The 20144-nt window shown below is 35.8% G+C and overlaps 1 protein-coding gene across 1 annotated transcript in view; it reads left to right on the forward strand.

The window, feature by feature from the left end:
- The window catches only part of EMC2 (ER membrane protein complex subunit 2), a 47932-nt gene that overhangs the window by 19344 nt on the left and 8444 nt on the right, over positions 1–20144 (forward strand). Inside the window, exons 5-10 of the mRNA XM_075495136.1 lie at positions 327–384; positions 13141–13226; positions 13399–13458; positions 15944–16025; positions 17184–17294; positions 19714–19818. Coding sequence (XP_075351251.1) covers positions 327–384; positions 13141–13226; positions 13399–13458; positions 15944–16025; positions 17184–17294; positions 19714–19818 — 502 coding nt within the window. The remainder of the gene's footprint in view (positions 1–326; positions 385–13140; positions 13227–13398; positions 13459–15943; positions 16026–17183; positions 17295–19713; positions 19819–20144) is intronic.

Genomic DNA, 20144 nt, shown 5'->3' on the forward strand with positions numbered 1-20144 from the left:
AAGGGAGAGTTGGGATGTGATGATTGGACCTATTTGGTACAGAAAAAGAGAGAACAGACAGGAGAGTAAGAAATTGGGTGTAAAATATATAAGTTGCTGCTGAAACAGTATTCCATGAAGCAATTACCATGTATTTTTTTAACTTGGTGACATAAAATACTGCTGTTCATATTTAGCACTCACTCAAGAGAATTTTGTATGAATATAGTTTGCTTAAATATATTCAGTGTAAGAAGCGCAGGAGGGTTATTAACTATTGCAAGGACAGTCAAAAAATCAGGAGTTCTGTCTTAACAGAAATAAATGCGAATTATTTCTTTGAACAGGTATGATGATGCTATCCAGTTATATGATAGAATTTTACAAGAAGATTCAACTAACACAGTAAGTTTAAAAGATTTTTTCTGAACTGCAGTGGTTTGTTTTTGAAATTGTGATTACATTTTGTGGGTTTCACTGTGGAAAAACGTGTGTCTGTATTACTGTATTTGTCTCCTGTAGTTTCCTAGTATAATAACCTATGTTACCTTCATTAGAACAAATGAAACTCATTTCATGATGAGAAGGCGTGATGTAATACCTGCTTAAACACTGAATTTAGAAGACAGGATTATAACTAGCAACCTTTCCAGCAGTCTTAGTAGGGTTTAGATTGGGCCTTTCAGCTTTTCCATTTTCCCTGAACATTCAGTATTTAAAGGACCAATATAGTCTGCCGTGTGTCTTCTGTCTTCCTAATGCTTAATCTTACTTAAAGATTAAGTATGAATACACTCAGGTAGTGCTTGAATAGCAGTTATTTTGATTTATTGTTGGGGACACTTTAGTAGCTTTTGAATCAAAATGCTATAAAGCTTGCCAATTGTATAAAACAAAATCTGAGACAGACTGTACTTTTCTTTTAAGCATTTTTTGAATACTGGTTGTGGAAGCCACCTTGAGCTATTAGATGCCAAAATGAAAGTCTAGGAAAACTTGTAGCAATGTATTTTCATGCATTTTTTTTCCACAAGGATAAAACTAGAAATATGCAGAAACTATGGAGTTTCAAATTTTTATATCACATGTTGCAAAGTCAGTTAATTATTATTAATCATTGTCTGTTTGAGGGTGTGTGTTTGTCTGTGTTCAAGGAGCTGGTTCTCTTTATTGGGTAACCTTCTGTGCAAATATACTACTTGGGCTATTGCAGATGTTTTGGCAGTCTTATGTAAACCTTCTTTGGTGCGTTTTGAACCTCTGCCTTTCTTCAGTCAGCTTATTTGATGTGGTCTGCTATTCAGGAGGGGAAAACCCACAGAAACACAGATAACTGGGGTTAGCTAGAGTATGCCTGAGCTCAATATAGATGAAGTGCCATCACTTAAACTAAGTAAACCATTAAAAAAACCTCACAAAACAAATTAAAAAAACCCCTAAAACAACAACAACCAAAAACCACCCCAAACTACCAAACCAGAAAGTTATTTTCAAGGCAACACATCTGAAAACATTAATACCAAGTTAAGCACTGGGACAACAGTGGTAGATTAAAGTCTCTTTTAGCAGTGATAGATCTCATATTTTTTATGCAAGGGTAAAAAGAACTATTTCAATTCTTCACTCTTATTTTTCGCTCTCCCTAGAGGAGTACTACTTGAATTGTGTTCTGCGAGACAAATGTAGGTGATCTACAGTTATCCTTTGAAAGTCTATAGAGTTTTTGAGTAGAAGTTTGAGCACAGGGTGCATAGCTATCTGCGGTAAACCTTGCTGGATTTTGTCAGTGTATGTCCCAAAGAGTTTCAGAGACACCAAGTCTTCAGAGTCACCTTAAAACAAGTTGGAACCATCTACAGTGAAGCCACAAGAATAAGTCGCCTAGGTGCATGCTTTATGATCTTTTGCTGAAGCCAGTGGAAAATGGAGCACCATATTACAGTGACTTCTGTGGACAACAGATCTTTGAAGTGTGCATTTTTGGCAGTTTTACTCTTCAGCTGTCTCAATGTGGCTAACATCATCTGAGTAGTTTGTTGGATAGTTTTATAAAACAAAATGATATATTTAAATATAAATAATATACATGACTATTACCTAATTTGGATTTCCTCCTTAACAAATCATAAAGATCCATAAAATGGTAATATTTAGAAGCGTAAGATGTAAATATTAGAACAGCTGCATGATCTATTGGATTTCTTAAGATCTGAGAACAGAAGTGGAGTGTTAAACGCAAAGCAACGGTTCCTTGCTATATAGCTAGAGAATAGGTTGGCTAAGCCTTGCATGTGAAGAGTGAAAGTTAAATAGAAAGTTTTGATAAATTGTCATCTACAGATTTCTTTGTGTCTTTTACCTGTTAATTATTTCCATGCACACATGTGGCTGCTGTAGGAAAATAAATATTTCAAGATTTTAAAAAAGAAACTGTTGCCGAGTTTGTCTTGGCACTCACCTTCCCTTATAGCAATTTCTTCTGGTTTGCTGACACATGGAGTTGCTTATATACATTAAACGTTTTGGCAAGTGCTGTAAGTGAAACATAGACATTTGTTCACACGAATCATGTAAAAATCATACTTTGTGTCGACTGACAGTTTCAAATAGAAACATGGAGAAAGCTTTTTCAAAAAATTATTTATTTTAGACACCTAGCAGACTTTTCCATTATGAAAAGTGAACTTTGAACTCAAATTATGTAATGGACATTTACACTTTGGGATGAGGTTTCGTTGCACGCAAAACTCTGAAATAAAGATAACAGGAATTTTATTTCATTTCTTAGGATAGAATTCAAAGTACTCCTTGTTTTTAAAAGGTGATAATCTCAATGTTTTATCTTGGTATGAGCTTACTTGCTGAAAAAGATGACTTATTTGACAATGGAGCAATGTTAATGTTGTCACTTCAGAGATCGTGTTTCATTTTTCAAAGCGTGTAGGCGTTGAGTAAGAGTCTGTCCCATCTCTAACGAGTTTAACATTAATGAATGAAATGTGACTCTCGTGAAAAGCACAACTTGTGTGCATTTTAATAGGATAAGAAAGGAAACCTTTTCCATTCTTGTCCATTTTGGTTGAAATGAAGGCTTATTAGAGCTATAGCTGGCAGATTACTCTGTTATTAAGGCTGCGTAACATTTTCCATTGTAGGAACTTTTATATTAATTGAAGTTTAATGTAGTATCCAATTGAAAAATCTTTATACTGGTGCCGAACAGTGGCTGATTTGTTTGTAGATCTTCGGATAAAATGCTTAGTCTATTTCTCAGAACAAAATAAGGGGGACTTTGGTTTTTTAGCAGGGTTGGTAGAAAGGACTTTTTTGTTTGTTTTTGCTATTAATGTATTTCATTGAGAAATCCTCATCCTGCTCCTGCTTTGGAGGAAAGCCTTGGATACCAACAGGAAAAAAGCTCTTGGTAGAATGCAGCTTTTATTATACTGTGAGAAAAACACCCAAACTGGCTAAGTTTACAGGCATTTGAAATTTTTCACTTAATGTTCTCAGTAGAGACTGCTGGAATTTTTATTAAATACATCTTCTTAAAATCCCGTTTGTATTGAGCATGATCTATTCCAGGCTACAGAGACTAAGCAGGACTTCCTTGCAGTTACTCCTCGTGGCTGTAGGGCTGTGGGAAAGGGGCAGAAAGTAGGGAGACTCCTTTCTTTTCTGAGTTGCACCCAGGTGATGAGCAGGAGAAGGAAAAAAAACATCCAGAAGGAACTGAGTAAAAAGAGAAGGAAGCAGAACTGTGAGGACCAAAAGAGAGAGGGGCAGGTATTGGAAGGTTAGCTGGTTAGTTATCAGGAGAGGTCAGGTCAGATGTAGCCATGCAACAGATGGCTTGAAGGGTGGGTAGGAGATCAGAACAGAGGGATTTGTATTAACATTAAAGTCTTGGGCTTCCCTCTCCCCTGTCGTGCGCCACCCCTCCTCCCCCCCTCCAAAAAAAAAAAAAAACCCACCACATTTTGCCTTGAGGCACTGTATTTTCTGCTGTCAGTAAATAGCTTTGAGACCTACTGGTGAAATGTTTCTTATTCCCTGTAGTACCTGGTGTGTATTAGTTCTGTCAGTAACTGTTGTAGCTCTGATAGTGAAGGTATATACCATTTGAATGTTGCAAATAACCAAACCTCTGGTTTTACAAGATGGAATTTCTGTTCTTTCACTAATGAAAACCCAGGTACACTTCATACCTTCTGGAGATAACACTGAATGCTGAACCATGCTACTTAAAAAATGCCAGAATCTGCACTCCCTTAAAATGACTGGTAGTCTTTTGAAGTAAGTAGTTATTGTTTAGCGGTATCCTTTGTAAATTCAGATAATACAACGGCTAAACGTTGATATAATTTTGTAGTATGAGGTGTCATGCCACATTCAAACTCTAGGCATTTTTGAATCATAAGTTGATCTTCACAGTGTTCTCAGAATCTTAATCAGTGTTCTGGGTACTACATTAGGGATTATGTTTTGGATGGATTGCTTGTGTAAAATTCAGTAGGAAATTTGCATGGAATTGATATATCTGTATTTTCTAGTCGATAAGTCCTCATTTCTGGGAATGGGTCTTTTACTACTTCCATTTGTAAGGTTTTTACGTATCTTGAATGTTTTTTTCTCTCATTTGTCCCACAGCAGCCATGTGAGATGAAACAGTACTGACATTTTACATATGGAGAGCAGATGAAAGCACAGCTCTGCAAAATTATTTAGGACTTGGTTCCTAAGCAGGCAGTTAGCTCTCTGATTTTGCTATTGATTTCAATTCTGTAATGAATATTAAATGAGGAATTTTTAAACTATGTGTACATGTCTGTATCAGATTAAGTTGAATGCCTTTTTGCATTATTTTACCCTGGCAAAGACTCTGCTTTTGGGGAGCAATTTGAATGTAGACCCATCTATTTTAATTAGATAGCTAAATATTTTTGTCAGTCGGGCCCTTCTCAAGGTGGCCTATCCAGGAGTGCAAAGAAGATTGACGATGAGAAGGGAAATTTTGTTCATGTGTTCAAGAGTTAGGTTAGTGTCTAACCCACTCCACTGTCATCCTAGTGCATCTGCAGTTTCTCCTGATTCTTCAGCTCAACCATGAAGAAGATTGCAGAGCACTTGATCAACACCAGGGGAAAGTAAGATAAGGCACAAAGTTCTGCCTTAATGCTAATCCACAGAAATTCTGATATCTTTCTTGGGATAATTCTTCTGCTGTTTTTCTTACCGCTTTTTCAACTAAGCTTTTAATACCACAAGACATTGTATATGCTTGCTTAGCTTAGAGCATGTGGATAATCTCATTAACTTCATGGGTCTAGTGATATAATTGTGTGAACAAAGACTTAAAAATAGAATTTGCAGAACAAGATAGTGTTCTGGGTGGAGCTGTTGTCTTGCAGGGTTCGTAAAATACAACAGAGTTGTTAGTGATGGGAATGGGCAGGAACAAGTGTATGGTCAACAACATAGTCATATGAAGTTACACTTTTGCATGCTATTTTGAGATTCTTTTTCTAGCAAAACTGGATGTGTTTCAGAAGAGGCACAGGAGGTGGTTGAAGACTTGTGGGAATCCAGATACTAGAAAGATTCAGAGCAAAATCTTAGTACTTAGTATCATGTCAATAGGCAGCAATTATATATCATGAATATCTGAGTTTGTTCTTCCTAGCCTCTCTTTCTATCATTGTGCATTACTGCCATCTTGACTGTATAGGTAACTTTTTTCCTCTGGTTCCTTATGTCTGTCAAATAAGATGAGAATAACGAGCACTAAGTCTGAGCATTGGATATCTATTATCATCTGAACAGTGATAATTCTTTAAAACTCCTGCAGTAGTTGTGTATTCATTTTGAACAGACAAGAGACCTCCCGTTAACTTCTTGCAGATTTGTACATTTATCTACAGGATGCTTTAGGTTTCAAAAAGGAAAATTGCTCACCAAATGAAGTATCTACTAACAGAGGGAATTTTCTGAGATGACGTGTCTATGTTTCATTAAATATGTTGCTAGCACTGCCAGGAAAGACACAACTAGTCCTAGACTTAAGTTTGTATGGTGGTACTTTTAAAGGGAATTGAAAAAGAATAGCTTGGCACTGTGTCTGATACAGGATGGAGTTGGTGAGAGGTGTGAAGAGCTGCAGCTGCTGCTTCAAATAGTCCCCAAGGAGGATGGATGATTAAGCTGGGGATGCACTACATGGATCCTAAAAAAGTGTGGTGTTCTTTTTACAGCTAGAGCATCATTTACCTTTGCTAGGTTGCTTTTGCTTCTTGTTCAGTTATGATCGGTGAAGTGAGAGAGCAGAGTGCATTCCAGCGTTTTTCCCATGTTTTACTTTTGTGAGTGTAGCACTTTTAAATGTTGGTGGAGATTTTGTCCCTTGAAATTAAGTATTTGAGAACATAAGAACAGCTATACTGGAGTCATGCCAGAAGTCCATTTTGCTTGTCCTGTTTCTGACACTGATCGATAGCAGATACTGGGAGAAGTGTGTAAGAGCAGGGCAGTCACAGAGTATGCTCTGGTCTTGTCTGCCAGTTTCTATTCATCTTCTTGTTATGGGTTTCCTGTGCCAGAAGTGGTAACTGTTTTTAATAGCTCTTAATGAAATTTCTGCATTGACTTTTTTTTTTAAAGTACTTTTTGAGTTGTATAAATTTGGTTGCATGTGTCTACAGCATCTTTCAGAAATGACATTTCATGATTTATTCATGGATTGGGCAAATCTCCCCCGCCCCTCTAACAATTTTATTTGATACCCCTAATCCAACTCTTACAGTCAACAGTTGTTTTCTGTTCACTTTATTCATGCTCATGATTTTAGGGATCTTTAGCATTTTTCTTCCCTCTAAGCTGAGAAGTCCTAATCTGTCCAGCAGTTCTTGTTGCCATTCTGTGCCCTGAAACGCTGCTGCTGTTCTGAGTGTCCTTTCTGGTTTTTTTTCCTATATTTGGATGAGGAAGGAGAGAACAGAACTGCAGTCAGTATTAAAAATGCGAGAGCATTATGGAATTATACAATGGCAAAGTGATGCCACTGATGTGTTCTGTGCGGTATTCCTCTCTGATAATTCCAGCATCACAGTGTTGTGAGTTTTGGTTTGTTTAAGACCTCTTCTGAACATTGAACTGACATTTTATAGAACTGTTTATTGCAGGTCCAGCCTCTCCTTCCTAACTGGGCAAATTCAGAGAGCTTTGCTGTGTATATTAAATTAGTATTGGTTTACCCTATATACAACCCTTTATCTATATTAAATTTCAGGGGCTGTTTCATTGTGTTGACATTCACTGTTGTGAATGCTATCGTTTGCAGTTGACTTTTGTTCTGTATACTTAAATAACTCATTATCATCAATTAACTTGAGCACATCACTGTTAAGTCCCTGGTTAGATTACTTACGAAGACCCTGAGCAGTAGTTTTTAGTACAGGCGACTCTGGAATTGTCACTGCAGAGAACTCACTGGTAGACAAGAACTCTTTTCTCCTCTATTTTATATCTTTTGGCTAATTTATGTATCCATGTGAAGACCTTCCCCTCTTACCCTGTAGTAGCATAGTTTCCTTCAGAGCTTTTGGCTTCAGAGTGAGAGATCTTGTTGAAATTATTTTTGAAGTCGAAGCTGACTTTTAAATGGATCTTTAGTCATCCACACTCTTAGTGACTCCTTCGAAGCACTCCAGTAGATCTGGGAATCCTTACTTGCCTCTGCATAAACTGTTCTTACTCTTCTTTGGTATATAGTATTTTTCATGTTTTCTGATTCCAGGCTTTAGCTTTGTAGCCTTTATAGCTTCGACCAATTTGCTGTGTGCTGGTGTTAGACTTTATGAGCTATTTTTATTGGCTTCCCCCTAGAACACTGTAAAAAGTTGTGTTCACCATTGCAACTTATGCTTTGACATTATCCCTAAAGGAGTTGCTTCAACTCAGCAGCTTTGTGCCTGTGTAGATTAATTTGCAAGATTTGGCCTGGTTTAACTGTCTTCCATGGTTAACTATGAAAAAACTCTAAGTCTGGTAAGACTGCATTCGTTATTGTGGATGTATTCAGATTATGTGGTATTTTTTGACGTCTATGTTCCTTCCCATTATCTTTGTTGTAGTTGTGTACACTTCTGTTTTGATTTGCGTATTGCAATTTGAAGGAAATTATTTTAATGTGTCAAACTCACAGATCAAACGCACATTTTCTAAAATGTTAAGTCCTTGATAAAAACAAATTTTAAAAATTGAAAAATTTCTTTTTAAGATGCAAAATATAATTTGTTTAATGCTGCAGCAATTATACAGATATGAAATTGTTCCTTTCTTAGAGGTGTCAGTCCCTGAAAATTCTCCTACTAATACTTTCTTTGCAACCATGAGATTTGGAACAATCTTAGGCTCTCTCTTGGTATGTTTTACTAATCAAATGCAGAAGTTGATAAATGTTCAAATCCTCACTTCACTTTTGAGTCTACTTAATGCTAATTAAAAAGAATCATGACAAATGGAGGATTAGTTCTTGTGCCAGATTGGGGATTATTAGTCTTTAAAAGAAATAGCTTGGAAAGGTTCACTGTTTAATAAATATGTGACATACTGAAGTACCTTAGTCCATATGATACTGATTACGGTATAAGCGTTTCTTTAAGATGGCATATATCTCGATTAAGAATGCTGGATTTACAGAATCTGCCAATAACCATTCCAGCGTTTTGTTTTAAACTCTAGAAAACTGATAGGGGGAATTCCATGTCATAGGTTCTGCATGGTCAAACACTGCAGATCTAGTTGCAGCACTGAAATTTTTGTCTTTTCCTTATGTTTTAAGGTGGAAGGAGAAAGGAGATTGAGTTCACTTTTGTATCAGGCTTGTCTTAAAAATCTTACTGTTGTGATGCAAAGAACCGAAATGTAACTCTTGAACATTACTTTTCTATCTTTGTTAACAAAATTATTACAACTATTTTAGTATGCTTCATAGATTTCAAAATAATCTCAAACCTTGTAGTTAAAAATAGGTTTCTCGTGACTTCTTAGTGGACTTAAAATTAATGATTGAACAGATTTGTACTCTGCTTTCTGCAGTTTTTTAGTATCTTGCAAGAGGTCCCTTAAAAATGAGCTTATATTTTTGAAATGTGAGATTTTTACTAAACAAAGCCCTGAAGCATAAGAAAACATGAAGTGGCCTGGTTTTCTTGTATCAGCTGATACTAAGGCAGGTAATAAATCAGATGTATGAAATAAATGCTAGGTAAAGCTTCTGTAGAATTGGTGGGAGTCTGCCTTTCCTTATAAAATAACTAGGTTTTGTCTGGTGAAGTGGTTGTTAGTGTTGGCAGTGGTTCTGTGCATTCAAACATTTTGTTTAATTTGATGGAAATAAAGAAAAATTGATGCCATGTGTGTAAATCGTCGTTAGTTATGCCGCTTTCCTCGGGATGCTCAGTAAGCATACTGAGCGTGAGCCCCAGCTCACTGAGGAGGAAGCTGATATGCACAGGGAGCTAGATAGGGGCTCAAGGACAATATAAATCAGAATAAGAATTAGAAGTTTATAGCACACAAAATGGTCCATGTCCTGGTTTTAGTGCAGGCTTTTCATATATGTTTTTCTTAAAGCGTTGACTACTGGAGTCATATTGAATTTCAGTTTTTATTTAAAAAAAACCCGTAACTGATAGTCTTCATGATTCAAAGAAAAGCTAGAAAGTCAGATGGAAGAGTAGTCTGTGAATACACATAAAAGCAATAGTGGTTTGTTTTAATTTCTTTATTTTAGTCTGTCTTATCACTCCTAGGAATCACAGATCTGAATACTGCAGATCTACTTAACACCTATGTGTATGTCTCTTGGCAATGCATTCAGAATATGTGCTACAATTTTATTTATGTGACTGAAAAATGTTAGTAATTAGTAAAAAAAAAAAAAAAAGTCCCTAAATCCTCATTGACTTCTTCCTAGCGGTTTTAAAAAGAGTTTCAAAAATTCTGTGCTACTGTACAACATTTTGTTCATCCTTTTAATGTCAGCACTGTTTTGAGTGTCTGAGCCTCTTTTTTGTAAACTAAGAGTTCTCTGTAAATAAATTGACTTATCCCAGCATTTTTGAAGGTTTATTTGAGCATGAAGGAGAGTGCAGATTTCAAGCCCAGATGCTGCTTTATTTTTGGTGATAAGGAAGGTGGATAAAAAAGGAAGTTTTAAATTCTACTTTTCTCAAATGAGAAACAAAAAGTGTAATTTTGAAGAAATATTGTGGGATTTGGTGCAATTTAGAAGCAAATAAATCTTGTCAAATGTGTATGTAATTCATTTTACTCCTAGGTGCTACCGTCAGAACGTTAACTATGTCTAATCCTTTTATCCTCCTTATTTGATAGCGTTAGATGATGTGCTTGTTATAGGTAAACATCAGTTTATATTTGTGACTAGAAATATTTGTAGCTTTTCATAAATTCATATCTTGAGGTTATAGTGATCTACGTTATTTGGGAGTGCTGTGGTTAAGAAATAAAGTAACCATGGAGGGAGAAAATATGTTTCCGGACTCTTTTGGAGGACTTACTTGCATGCGATTGAAGGAGTTGCATTAGAAACAAAAAAGGAGGGTGACTTATGTAGACTGTTCCTGTTTGCCATTGCAAATGAAGTTGTCAGATACTTTGCTTGATTTTATATATTAAACAGATGATTTCAGTTCTCAAGCAGTTTATTTTTGATCAGTTCAGTCTCTTGATTGTTTTTTCTTTAAATTTTGAAAATAAGAGCTGAATTTTTAAGCCAAAAGCTACATTTTAAAGTAGATAGTCTGTCACCTGCAAAAAACCGTCTGTCTTCATAAGGGGTAATTGCATGATACGCATGGCTGTGCACACTGTTATCCCCGCTTTCCCTTCTTCCATGTTTCGGGCTCAGCGGGCAGGTCACTGGGCTATGTATAATATCAGCCTTGGGTAGTGAGTTTAACGCTGTCCTGGTATTCCCACCATAGCGAGGGTAGTGACCTGCTTTAGGAAATGCTTTGAGACCTCTTCATAAAATGTAATAGAAAGCAATGTATTTGGGGTTTTTTTGTTTTGGTTTAGTTTGATTTTTTTTGTTTGTTTGTTTAATAATAGTAGCAATATGATAAGCATGTGGGATTGTTCTTTTTATATTAAAAAAAAAGTTTAATTACACTGTTATCTTTATTTTAAAAACTCAGAAATAAATTAAAGAGTGTGTATTATTGTTATAGTGATAAATGTGGTCAGCAGTTAAAATTTCCAGAGTCAGTTATGGCTTTTAGCCAAATGTCTCCCAGTAAAAGCAGAATGATGAATGTAACTCCACAGGTTGCAGTTTGCCAAAGAAGCAGTGGAAAACAAGATGACTGTGGGTAAACCCACCACGCTGCCTGTGTCCTAATTTGTCTCTTGATCTTTCTGATGAATTTTCTCTCTGCCTGTGCCTTGCGTTTAAGCAGAAGAGTGAAGTATTTTTTCCTCACTTGAGTCATTTTCACTGAATTTTCATCGATTATGTGTTTGTGTGGGAGGTGAAGGGCTTGAACTCAAAGGAAAGAATAAACCTACGGTTAGTGTTAAAAGCCTTTCTACCTATGCTGTTTTGGTAGCTTGAACTAGTTTACTTAAATGCTACGCTCTCCTCTTCTTCCGGAAGCAATAAATTTGTTCAAATGATGATCAAAGGATAAGTTATTTAAGAGAATAGTTATGTTTAAAATACTGTAAAAATACAGTAACTCTTTCAGAGTGTATGTGACTGTGATCTTAGGAAGGCACATCATGAAGGAACTAATTTCAGAGCTATCTTAAATTCAAAGATTAAAATCGTTTAAGGTTTTGTTGAAGAGTTGTCCATTCCCGTGCTGTCAAGGCTTGCTTAAGGTGATACGCAACTGTATAACCTCATTGTAAGATATGAAATGGGATGAGAGTTATCAGGGGGATAAGCAGTGGGACTTTTTTACTGGAAAAGTGTGTGCTTCCCTCCCCCCCCCCCCCAATATTATCTCATGGAGAAATGGCATATCAGTGTGTGTGTACACACAGACACATCATGCACACTAGACCGTCTGTCTTCTCCTGTCTGACTACAGTGGCTGCGATCACCCAGGAGAACAGGGGTTATAGGCAAGGTGGGAGGCTGATGGCGTTTGTTCCTCGAGGCATGTTACGCTGGAATTTGGTTTTACTTTCATTCTGTCAGATTCCTGATCTGATGACTTTCAGGCTGGCTGAGGTGTAGTGCTGTTTGCTCCAAACTCTGTCAGACTGCTGGGAAGATGTTCATTGTTCTGAATTACACCTCAAGTGTATCTTGATTCACAACTCTAGAGGTCTGAAAATGCTTTTTAGAGAACTGTGACCAACATACTTCAGAAACTGGAATATTGGATTGAAGGACAGAATACTCAACTATTAAAATTCTGTGTATCTTTTCTCCTGGTAGTCTGTAACAACTTTTATGGAGTTCAAAATTTAAATACATTATAATTCTTATAACTTGTTTTTATATTGTTTATGTTGAAATACATTTTCCACCCACATATCAAAGTACTGCTCAGTTTTGCCACTGAAATGGCTATTTTGTATTCCCTTTACATTGAAGAGCCTACTTTGTGCTTCAAGAATGATGAGAAACTTGTTTATTAAATCGGTGTGTATTCAACATTAATTAGAGATGGCATTCAGCACTCCAACAAGAATCTTTAAAAATGGCTGAAAGCCATATTTATACAGTGGCAACCAAGATGCATCTGTGAGGTTCTCTAAGACTCAGTCGCCGTCTCTCCTCTATAGTCATGGATCTTGTGAACGACAAGGTGGGGGTCTTTGGAATGGCTGAAGATTAGCATCCCCTGCTGTTTTGTAATTATCAGAATCTGGACAGTCATTTATTTGAATGAAATAATGCATACAGTTTGTGCCTCCAAAGAAAGGCATACATAATGTGATTGTAAGAAGAGGTTTTCAATCGCTCAGTGGGATGTCCTAGGATATGTTTATAAACTTCAACCTAGCAGTTGCTCTGCAGTGGAATTCCACTGGTATTGAGATAATAATTTGCACAGTCAAATTGCTTTCTTTACAAAAACCCAGGGAATTATGAGACCCTAATCCTTTATTAATGTCAACCCATAGGCAGCAAGAAAGCGTAAGATTGCCATTCGAAAAGCCCAGGGGAAAAATCTTGAGGCCATCCGAGAGCTGAATGAGTATCTGGAACAGTGAGTGTCTTACAAGAATACGGATTGTGTTTTGCTTTTCTGATAAATCTTTTTAATTAAAATGGAATTTGCATTTGATTTACGCTTTTGCTTCCATGCTGGTCATTTACAGAATCCCTTGCACATTCTTTCTTTTTTTTTCCTTTTTTCCTCTCTTGTCTTCTTTACACAGATTTGTTGGAGACCAAGAAGCTTGGCATGAACTTGCAGAACTTTACATCAATGAGCATGAGTAAGTTGTTTGCTAAGTCCACATAAAAACTGTTAAATTGAAACCTACTCTGTGTAAGTCAAAGAGCTCAGTGATTTTTTTGAAGGACTAGTGTTAGGAAGTATGCTGTCTCATTTCCAATATAAAAAGCATCAACAGGAAATAATTACCAACTTTTGACTACCAAATGCATTAAGAAGGCATTTGATTTTAAAACAGAAACAGTTTACTTAGTTACCTGTACGTTTCAGTCATTTTTTTAAATCCGGTATTTTAAAAGAAGTGGTTTGAGTGTAGCAGGGAACAGCACTTATTTCCCATAATTTTTCATTCAAGTGATGTTTTTTACTAGTTATAGATTTTAAATTCTTTCTTCTAAAATCAGTTGATCATGGCAACTAATATTCCGATTTTCTTTTAGCCTACCTCTGCAAGAACTTAGTAACCTTTAAAAAAAACAAAACAAAACATGGATCCAGAGTTCAAGGCATCTGGTCGCCTGGGTGCAAAACCCAATGCAATCAAGAATGCTGAATGTTGTAGTAACTTGCTTATTGGATATTTAATGTTTTTGTTGGCTTTTTTTTTATTGCTGTAGCGACAGGAGGAAATCCCAGTGTGACAGGATTAGCTCAAAGCCTTAGTGCAAGTTTTCTAATATTACAGCATTAATTCTAACCTCCACCCAAAGGCGTATCTCTTTTTCCCCCTTCTTTAGTTCTTCAGCCCGGCCTGAATTATATCACATTGTTTCCTTCCTTCCTTTCTAGAGAGTAGTAAAAGAATCAAATTCTCAAGGAAGAAATAGCCATTCTCACTGTGATGAAAACATTGTTCCCCCATCACCTCTCCTTCCACCCCATTCTCAAAGAAAATAATTATTAAACTCTTTCAAATGCTGATTTAAGGAATAATCTAGAATTTTTATATCCAGATTTCCATCTGTTTTGGGAAATTCACCAGCCACTTTTCCAAGAAAATAGCTATTTTTTTTAAAAATGGTTAGAAAGATATTTCAGCTTGTCAAATCTGTCGGTACAGAAGTGAATGATAGAGTGGTGCAAACATATGTATTCCACTACTGGGTTGGTGGTTTTTTTTTTTTTTTTTTTTCTCTATAATCTGTATTACAAAATTGTGTAATAGAACCTGAGAAAGAAATGGCTTTTGCTTGTATTTGTTTTGGTCTATAATTCCAATAAAAAATCATATGTAGAACTTTTTCCAGTTCATTGAAAAAATTGACTGTGCTCACTGTACTTTTATGAGCATCATTATTATTTTGATGATTAAATGGGGAGAAAATTGGAATCTTGGCTAAAAAGCAACTAAAAGTTGATTTTCAAAAAAGGAAACAATTAATCAGCTTACTTGTTTTATCAGGGTCGCAGATTTAGTCTCGCTTGTGAAATCGCCGTGCTGTTACCATTGTTCATAAAGACGCTTAGATGTACAAGGTTTATATAGTCCTCAATTCTACACTCTGTTCCATTATTAGGACTGTGGCTTCTGCTTTTGGAGAATGAGGTGGCTATCCTTTTATCTCCAAATTGATGTTTGAAATACATATGCGACTGTCATAATGTGCACAGGAGAAAACCATAATATATTCATTGTAAGAAATAAGATTTTTACAGATTATATGGTTTAATATTGTCTCATAATTGCTAAATTGTTTTTACTCTGATATTTAGTATCTACCCACACCGTCATTATAAACATTGCGTCTCTGAATTTTGGAATCCTATCATGTAAACTCTGTGCAACAGTGCTATCACATACCTGTAGAAGATGCAAATTCTGCAGGAAACTATTAGTTGAAAGATTATGAAGCTAAGATTTTTATAATTAAATAAACCTGCATTTTGAGCCTGACTTCTTAATTCTTTCTGAAAGCTTTCAAGTAAAGAACAAGTACTGGCCTTTTCTTTTGCAGTGATAAGTTTGTTGCCCATTTGGACTGGTATGATGCTATTTTCATACATAGACTTGAACTGTTTGATTTTTAGAACTGTTCTTAATAAGGTTTTCCAGTCTCACTTCTGTGGTTGACTGTGAGCAGGTAAAGTTAACTGACGGTGTAAGTGCTCTGGTCTGGAGCTTGATTTGTGAATCCTCAGGTAGCTGAATTTTCTTTTCGAAAAAAATGAACTATTTTGTAGTCTGAGTTCAAATGTCTTACAGTACCTAATGCCTGTTTCTACTCATCACTCTTGTTGATAAGAAATGGCACTTATTAATAAGAAATGAGTATATTAAATGCTTTCCTTGAGCTGTTCCGTATATACCTAGACTATTAAATTTTGTATATTTTTCACTATCTATGAAGTAAAAATAGTACTTGAGGTTTCAAACATCATTTAAAAATAAAGCATTTTTCTTAATTATGAATGACATGAAGTTAGAGGGGGAAAAGTAAGACTTCTTTTATTGTGCTGTAAAGAAACTGAAGCAAAAAACTGTATACTGTTTCATTTTATCACCGTTTTTTATCACCATTCCTCAGCTATGCAAAGGCAGCTTTCTGCTTAGAGGAGCTTATGATGACTAATCCACACAACCACTTATACTGTCAGCAATATGCTGAAGTAAGTATTTTCAGAAAAATCAATTATGTTTGAATACATATTCTGTTTTTATGTTACTAAAGAAGTGAAAATGGAATAAAAATGGTTTCTTTAATTTTTCCCTAGAAGATTTAAGAGAGTACACAGAGAATGTTAACAACTCATAGAACTTAACATGTTAAACTGTGTTTTCTTACTCAGTGTGATTAAGCTAAATATAAGACTAAGGGCAGGAATTATTGAAGATAAAAATCTGTTTTAAATAAACTATTCTTGTTGAAGTGTTTATGCACTTTTCAGATTAAGTGCATGAGAAGTTAAACTTCCACAACAATGCTGCCTAGGAGGTTATGATATATTGCCTGTTATTGTGGAGCCAGATCTTGGAATCCACATAGGAGATTTTGCCTGAAAGAGCACTGGGGGAAGAGAGGGCCCTTAGAAGTTTTAGCTCAAGGTTTTTAGCCATTTGCACTCTTTTTTTCAGATGTATATTATTTTTTTCCTAAATTATACTGCTAACTGCTTAGAATGGATTTAATTTGTTTTGTTAGTGTGCATAAAATTGGGTTAACATTAAAACTTGAAAGTCTAAATAGCTTTCTGGTAGAAAGACTGTGAAGCATGTCTTATAATATTTATCCTTTTTTTGTTGATCTAATAACAGGCAAAATGAATAGAAAAACAAAGGAGTAATCTTCTAAATTTTGTGCGCTGTTTTGCAGTTGAATAGATAATGAAAGGCATTGTGTTATTTTGTGTACTGGTGTAATGCTGTGCTGAAGGAATACAGAGTTAGTATGGATTTATAGCAGTCAGAATTTAGCTTTAGATTTAAAGTTTGTGTTAGTTTTCGTAAGAGACTATCCCAACGTTGTCAGTATGTATAGGTGCAAAATAATCACTTTTTATTCTTGTAGCAATAAATTAATTAAATTAATGCTGGCCTTTTTTGTTTAATAAATATTAATATTTATTAAAGTTAAATATTTTAAAATTTGTATATTGAAAAGAGCTCGGATTTCTCCCAAGCCAGTATTTGGCCTTTGGTAGGACACACCTGATTTAAAATATCACGTGAAACAAACCTGAAGTGAAGTTTCATAATATCTTTGCTTCAAGAGTGAATGCCTGAGGTATGGATGACATGCAAGTTTCAGGAGCTTATAATTTTTACAGGTTAAATACACTCAAGGGGGGCTTGAAAACCTTGAGCTATCAAGAAAGTATTTTGCACAAGCACTGAAGCTAAACAACAGAAATATGAGAGCTTTGTTTGGACTTTACATGGTAAGCATGATTATATATTTTCCATGTTATCATTTTGAATATGTTTTTATGCATATATATTATCCCTTACCATTTGCTGGTTTTTTCCTTTTGGTTTAACTTAATAGCTCAGATTATTAACACTGTTTTTAAATACTGAGTATGGATAATTTTATGCCAGTAAGTACTCCTTACTTGAAGTGCTCTTCACCTTTAAGTCTTGCCCATGTTTTCCAAAGAATTATAATTACTGGCACATGAAGGTAACTTCTTGAAAAAGGATTTGAAGTCATACTCCTCTGTACAGGATGGTGAACTGCTGAAGAGTAGCAGCACAGTATGATGACTGATTTTTTTTCTTTCTTTTTTTTTTTTTTTAACCAGCCTGTTGGTTTTTTTTCTTTGTTTTTTCTCAGTCCAGCTTCTAAATACAGCTTTCTGTTTTCAATTTCAAAGTGAGTCTTTAGCTTGCACAGCATTGTTGGCTTGAGTGTGGCCATGACTACAGTAACTATGGGTAGCATGTACTGGCACCAGTTCTTCAGTTTCTCCAAAGATACTGAGGCCTCTATTGAAGATCTTCCTTTAGATCTTAGATCTTAGATCTTTTAAAAGATCTTTTTAGGGACAAAACCAGAAAGGTTCCATATAGATATATATTTTGTTTGTTTGTTTGTTTTAAAATTCTAGGCCACCCTTTTGTCTCTTGGGAGGGGGGCAGTTTACAGAGATGCATCAGACAGATAACTTTGAGGCTTCCTATAAATACCAGGCAATAGGAGCTTCCTTTCAAGGACTTGTTAGGCATCACCTTTAAGACTCAAAGAGACATGGACCTAATCTTCTTAGCCCGTCCGCAGAGATTCTTGGGTTTGTGATTGTATGTTCAAGAAGAAGAAAAGACTGGCTCCTGCTGTTACTTAGCTCATTTAGGTTTTTTAGGAATAAGTTTTGTAGCAAATCTGTTTATTGGCCTAAACTGATTTTTAAGGTGTGAATATATACAGACTTCTGCATTGATTCTAGGACAGGCCTGGGGCTTTGTTATGGCTACTCTTGGCTTGTCCTCTGTCAGATCTTACGTCCTGCGTGTTATTTAAGTTTGTAAAGTAGATTTAGAGCCTGTTATCTATGATGATCTGGCTGGCAACCTTCAGCTAATATGACCCAAGCATTTGAGAAACTTTTTGTTTTGGCAGTGCCTGAAAGCATAAACCCTTATTTGCATAATGCAAGTTCATTTACTGCAAAAAATGCGTGTATGCCCCGTTTCTTCAGTTTTGCTCGGCTGGCTGCTGTCACATTTTACTAGGTGGTTTTTGCAAGCATAGCTTGCCATCACTGCTTCTATAGCTACCCTTTGGCTCCTAATTTCTTTGTAATGCTGTTTCCAGGCTTTAGGATCTGGTTTTGCTGTGGCTGCTGCTTTTGTACTTGACAGACATGCCCAGCATTTGTAGTGCCCAAAGGATGTCCATAACCCTGGTAAATTCTCCACAAAGGCTTTCAGCTGTATCTGCCGAGGAAACTGGTCAGTACTTCATCAAATTCATGAAACCAGAGAGAATGATGCCTTGTCTTAGGACCCTGACCCTGTACTAGATCACAAATTCAATTCATGCAAGCATGGCTTCAGAGAATGTGTTCCTGAGTTTGTGGAGGCTGCTTCTTTGACAGTCTCACTCCTCTCCTATTTCTGGAGGTAGTTTCAGGGAAATATCTATAAGGGAACGTTCTTTGAGTTTGAAATGTAGTATTCATGTAGACATTTGCTTCCGTGCTCCTTTTTAAAAGAAATCTGCTCTGGAGGCTCTTCATTGATGGGTGAGAGTAGGGTTCTGTGGTTCTTTGCATTCAAGTACTTCTGCACTCAGAAAGATGTTCTGGGAGGGAGTAGCAATGATTCCTTGCAAAGTAGATTTCTTTATATAAGTGGAAAAGTCTTTGAGATGAGTTCAGTTCTTAAGTAATCTTTTTTATTTTTTCAGGTGAAGATGGGCATAGTTTATGTATAGAGGCTTACCTGCTTTTAAAATGTATTTTCTGATGCCACAGAGAAAAATGTCATGTTTTTAATGGCAGTTTGGATGCACAAGTGATGTATTTTATATTGTCTCTGGTAACAAATTGGAAGGGGAAAACTAATTCTTACTCTCACTTTAGGAAAAGCGAATTGGATTAACTGACCATGTCCAGATTTGGTTCCTAACTTAGTACACAAGTGAACTGAAGTCTAGTTTAGCTTTAATTAGAACAAACAATTGTTTAAAAAGTTTAGCTAATTCTTAATTGGATGCTGTTTACCAGTTACTGTTTTTATTTTTTCTCTTTTTCCACTATCGCTGCATGTGGGGCTCTGAATGCAAAGGTGCTGAATGCTCTCAGTTTATTTCATGCACATATATTTATAGTTACACTGTTTTTACTTTTGTATTCCTAGTCTGCCAGCCATATTGCTTCCAATCCAAAAGCAAGTGCAAAAATGAAAAAAGATAATATGAAATATGCCAGCTGGGCAGCTAACCAAATAAATAGAGCATACCAGGTTAGTACATCATTGTTTTATGATACTCTTAACATGCTCTGTAGTTCTTTTCTTCACTTTTATCAACTGCTGTTCAAGAGGTTAGATACAATGCGTAAATCAGTATAATTTGCTTGCTTTTTGGGTTCTACTTCTGTTTGGTTTCCTGGAAGCCTTAATGTAAGGTTGATATTTTACAGTTATTAATTACTGTTATTTACTCACTAACTTCAAACAGATTTTTTTTCTACTAACATTAAATGAATGTACACTAGTGTAATGTTGACCTCCAGGACTCAGTTCTTCAGCTAAGTATTGTAATAAAACTTGGTGTGTCTTAATTCTTA

Source organism: Mycteria americana, chromosome 2, assembly GCF_035582795.1.
Source record: "Mycteria americana isolate JAX WOST 10 ecotype Jacksonville Zoo and Gardens chromosome 2, USCA_MyAme_1.0, whole genome shotgun sequence".
Lineage (NCBI taxonomy): Eukaryota > Metazoa > Chordata > Aves > Ciconiiformes > Ciconiidae > Mycteria > Mycteria americana.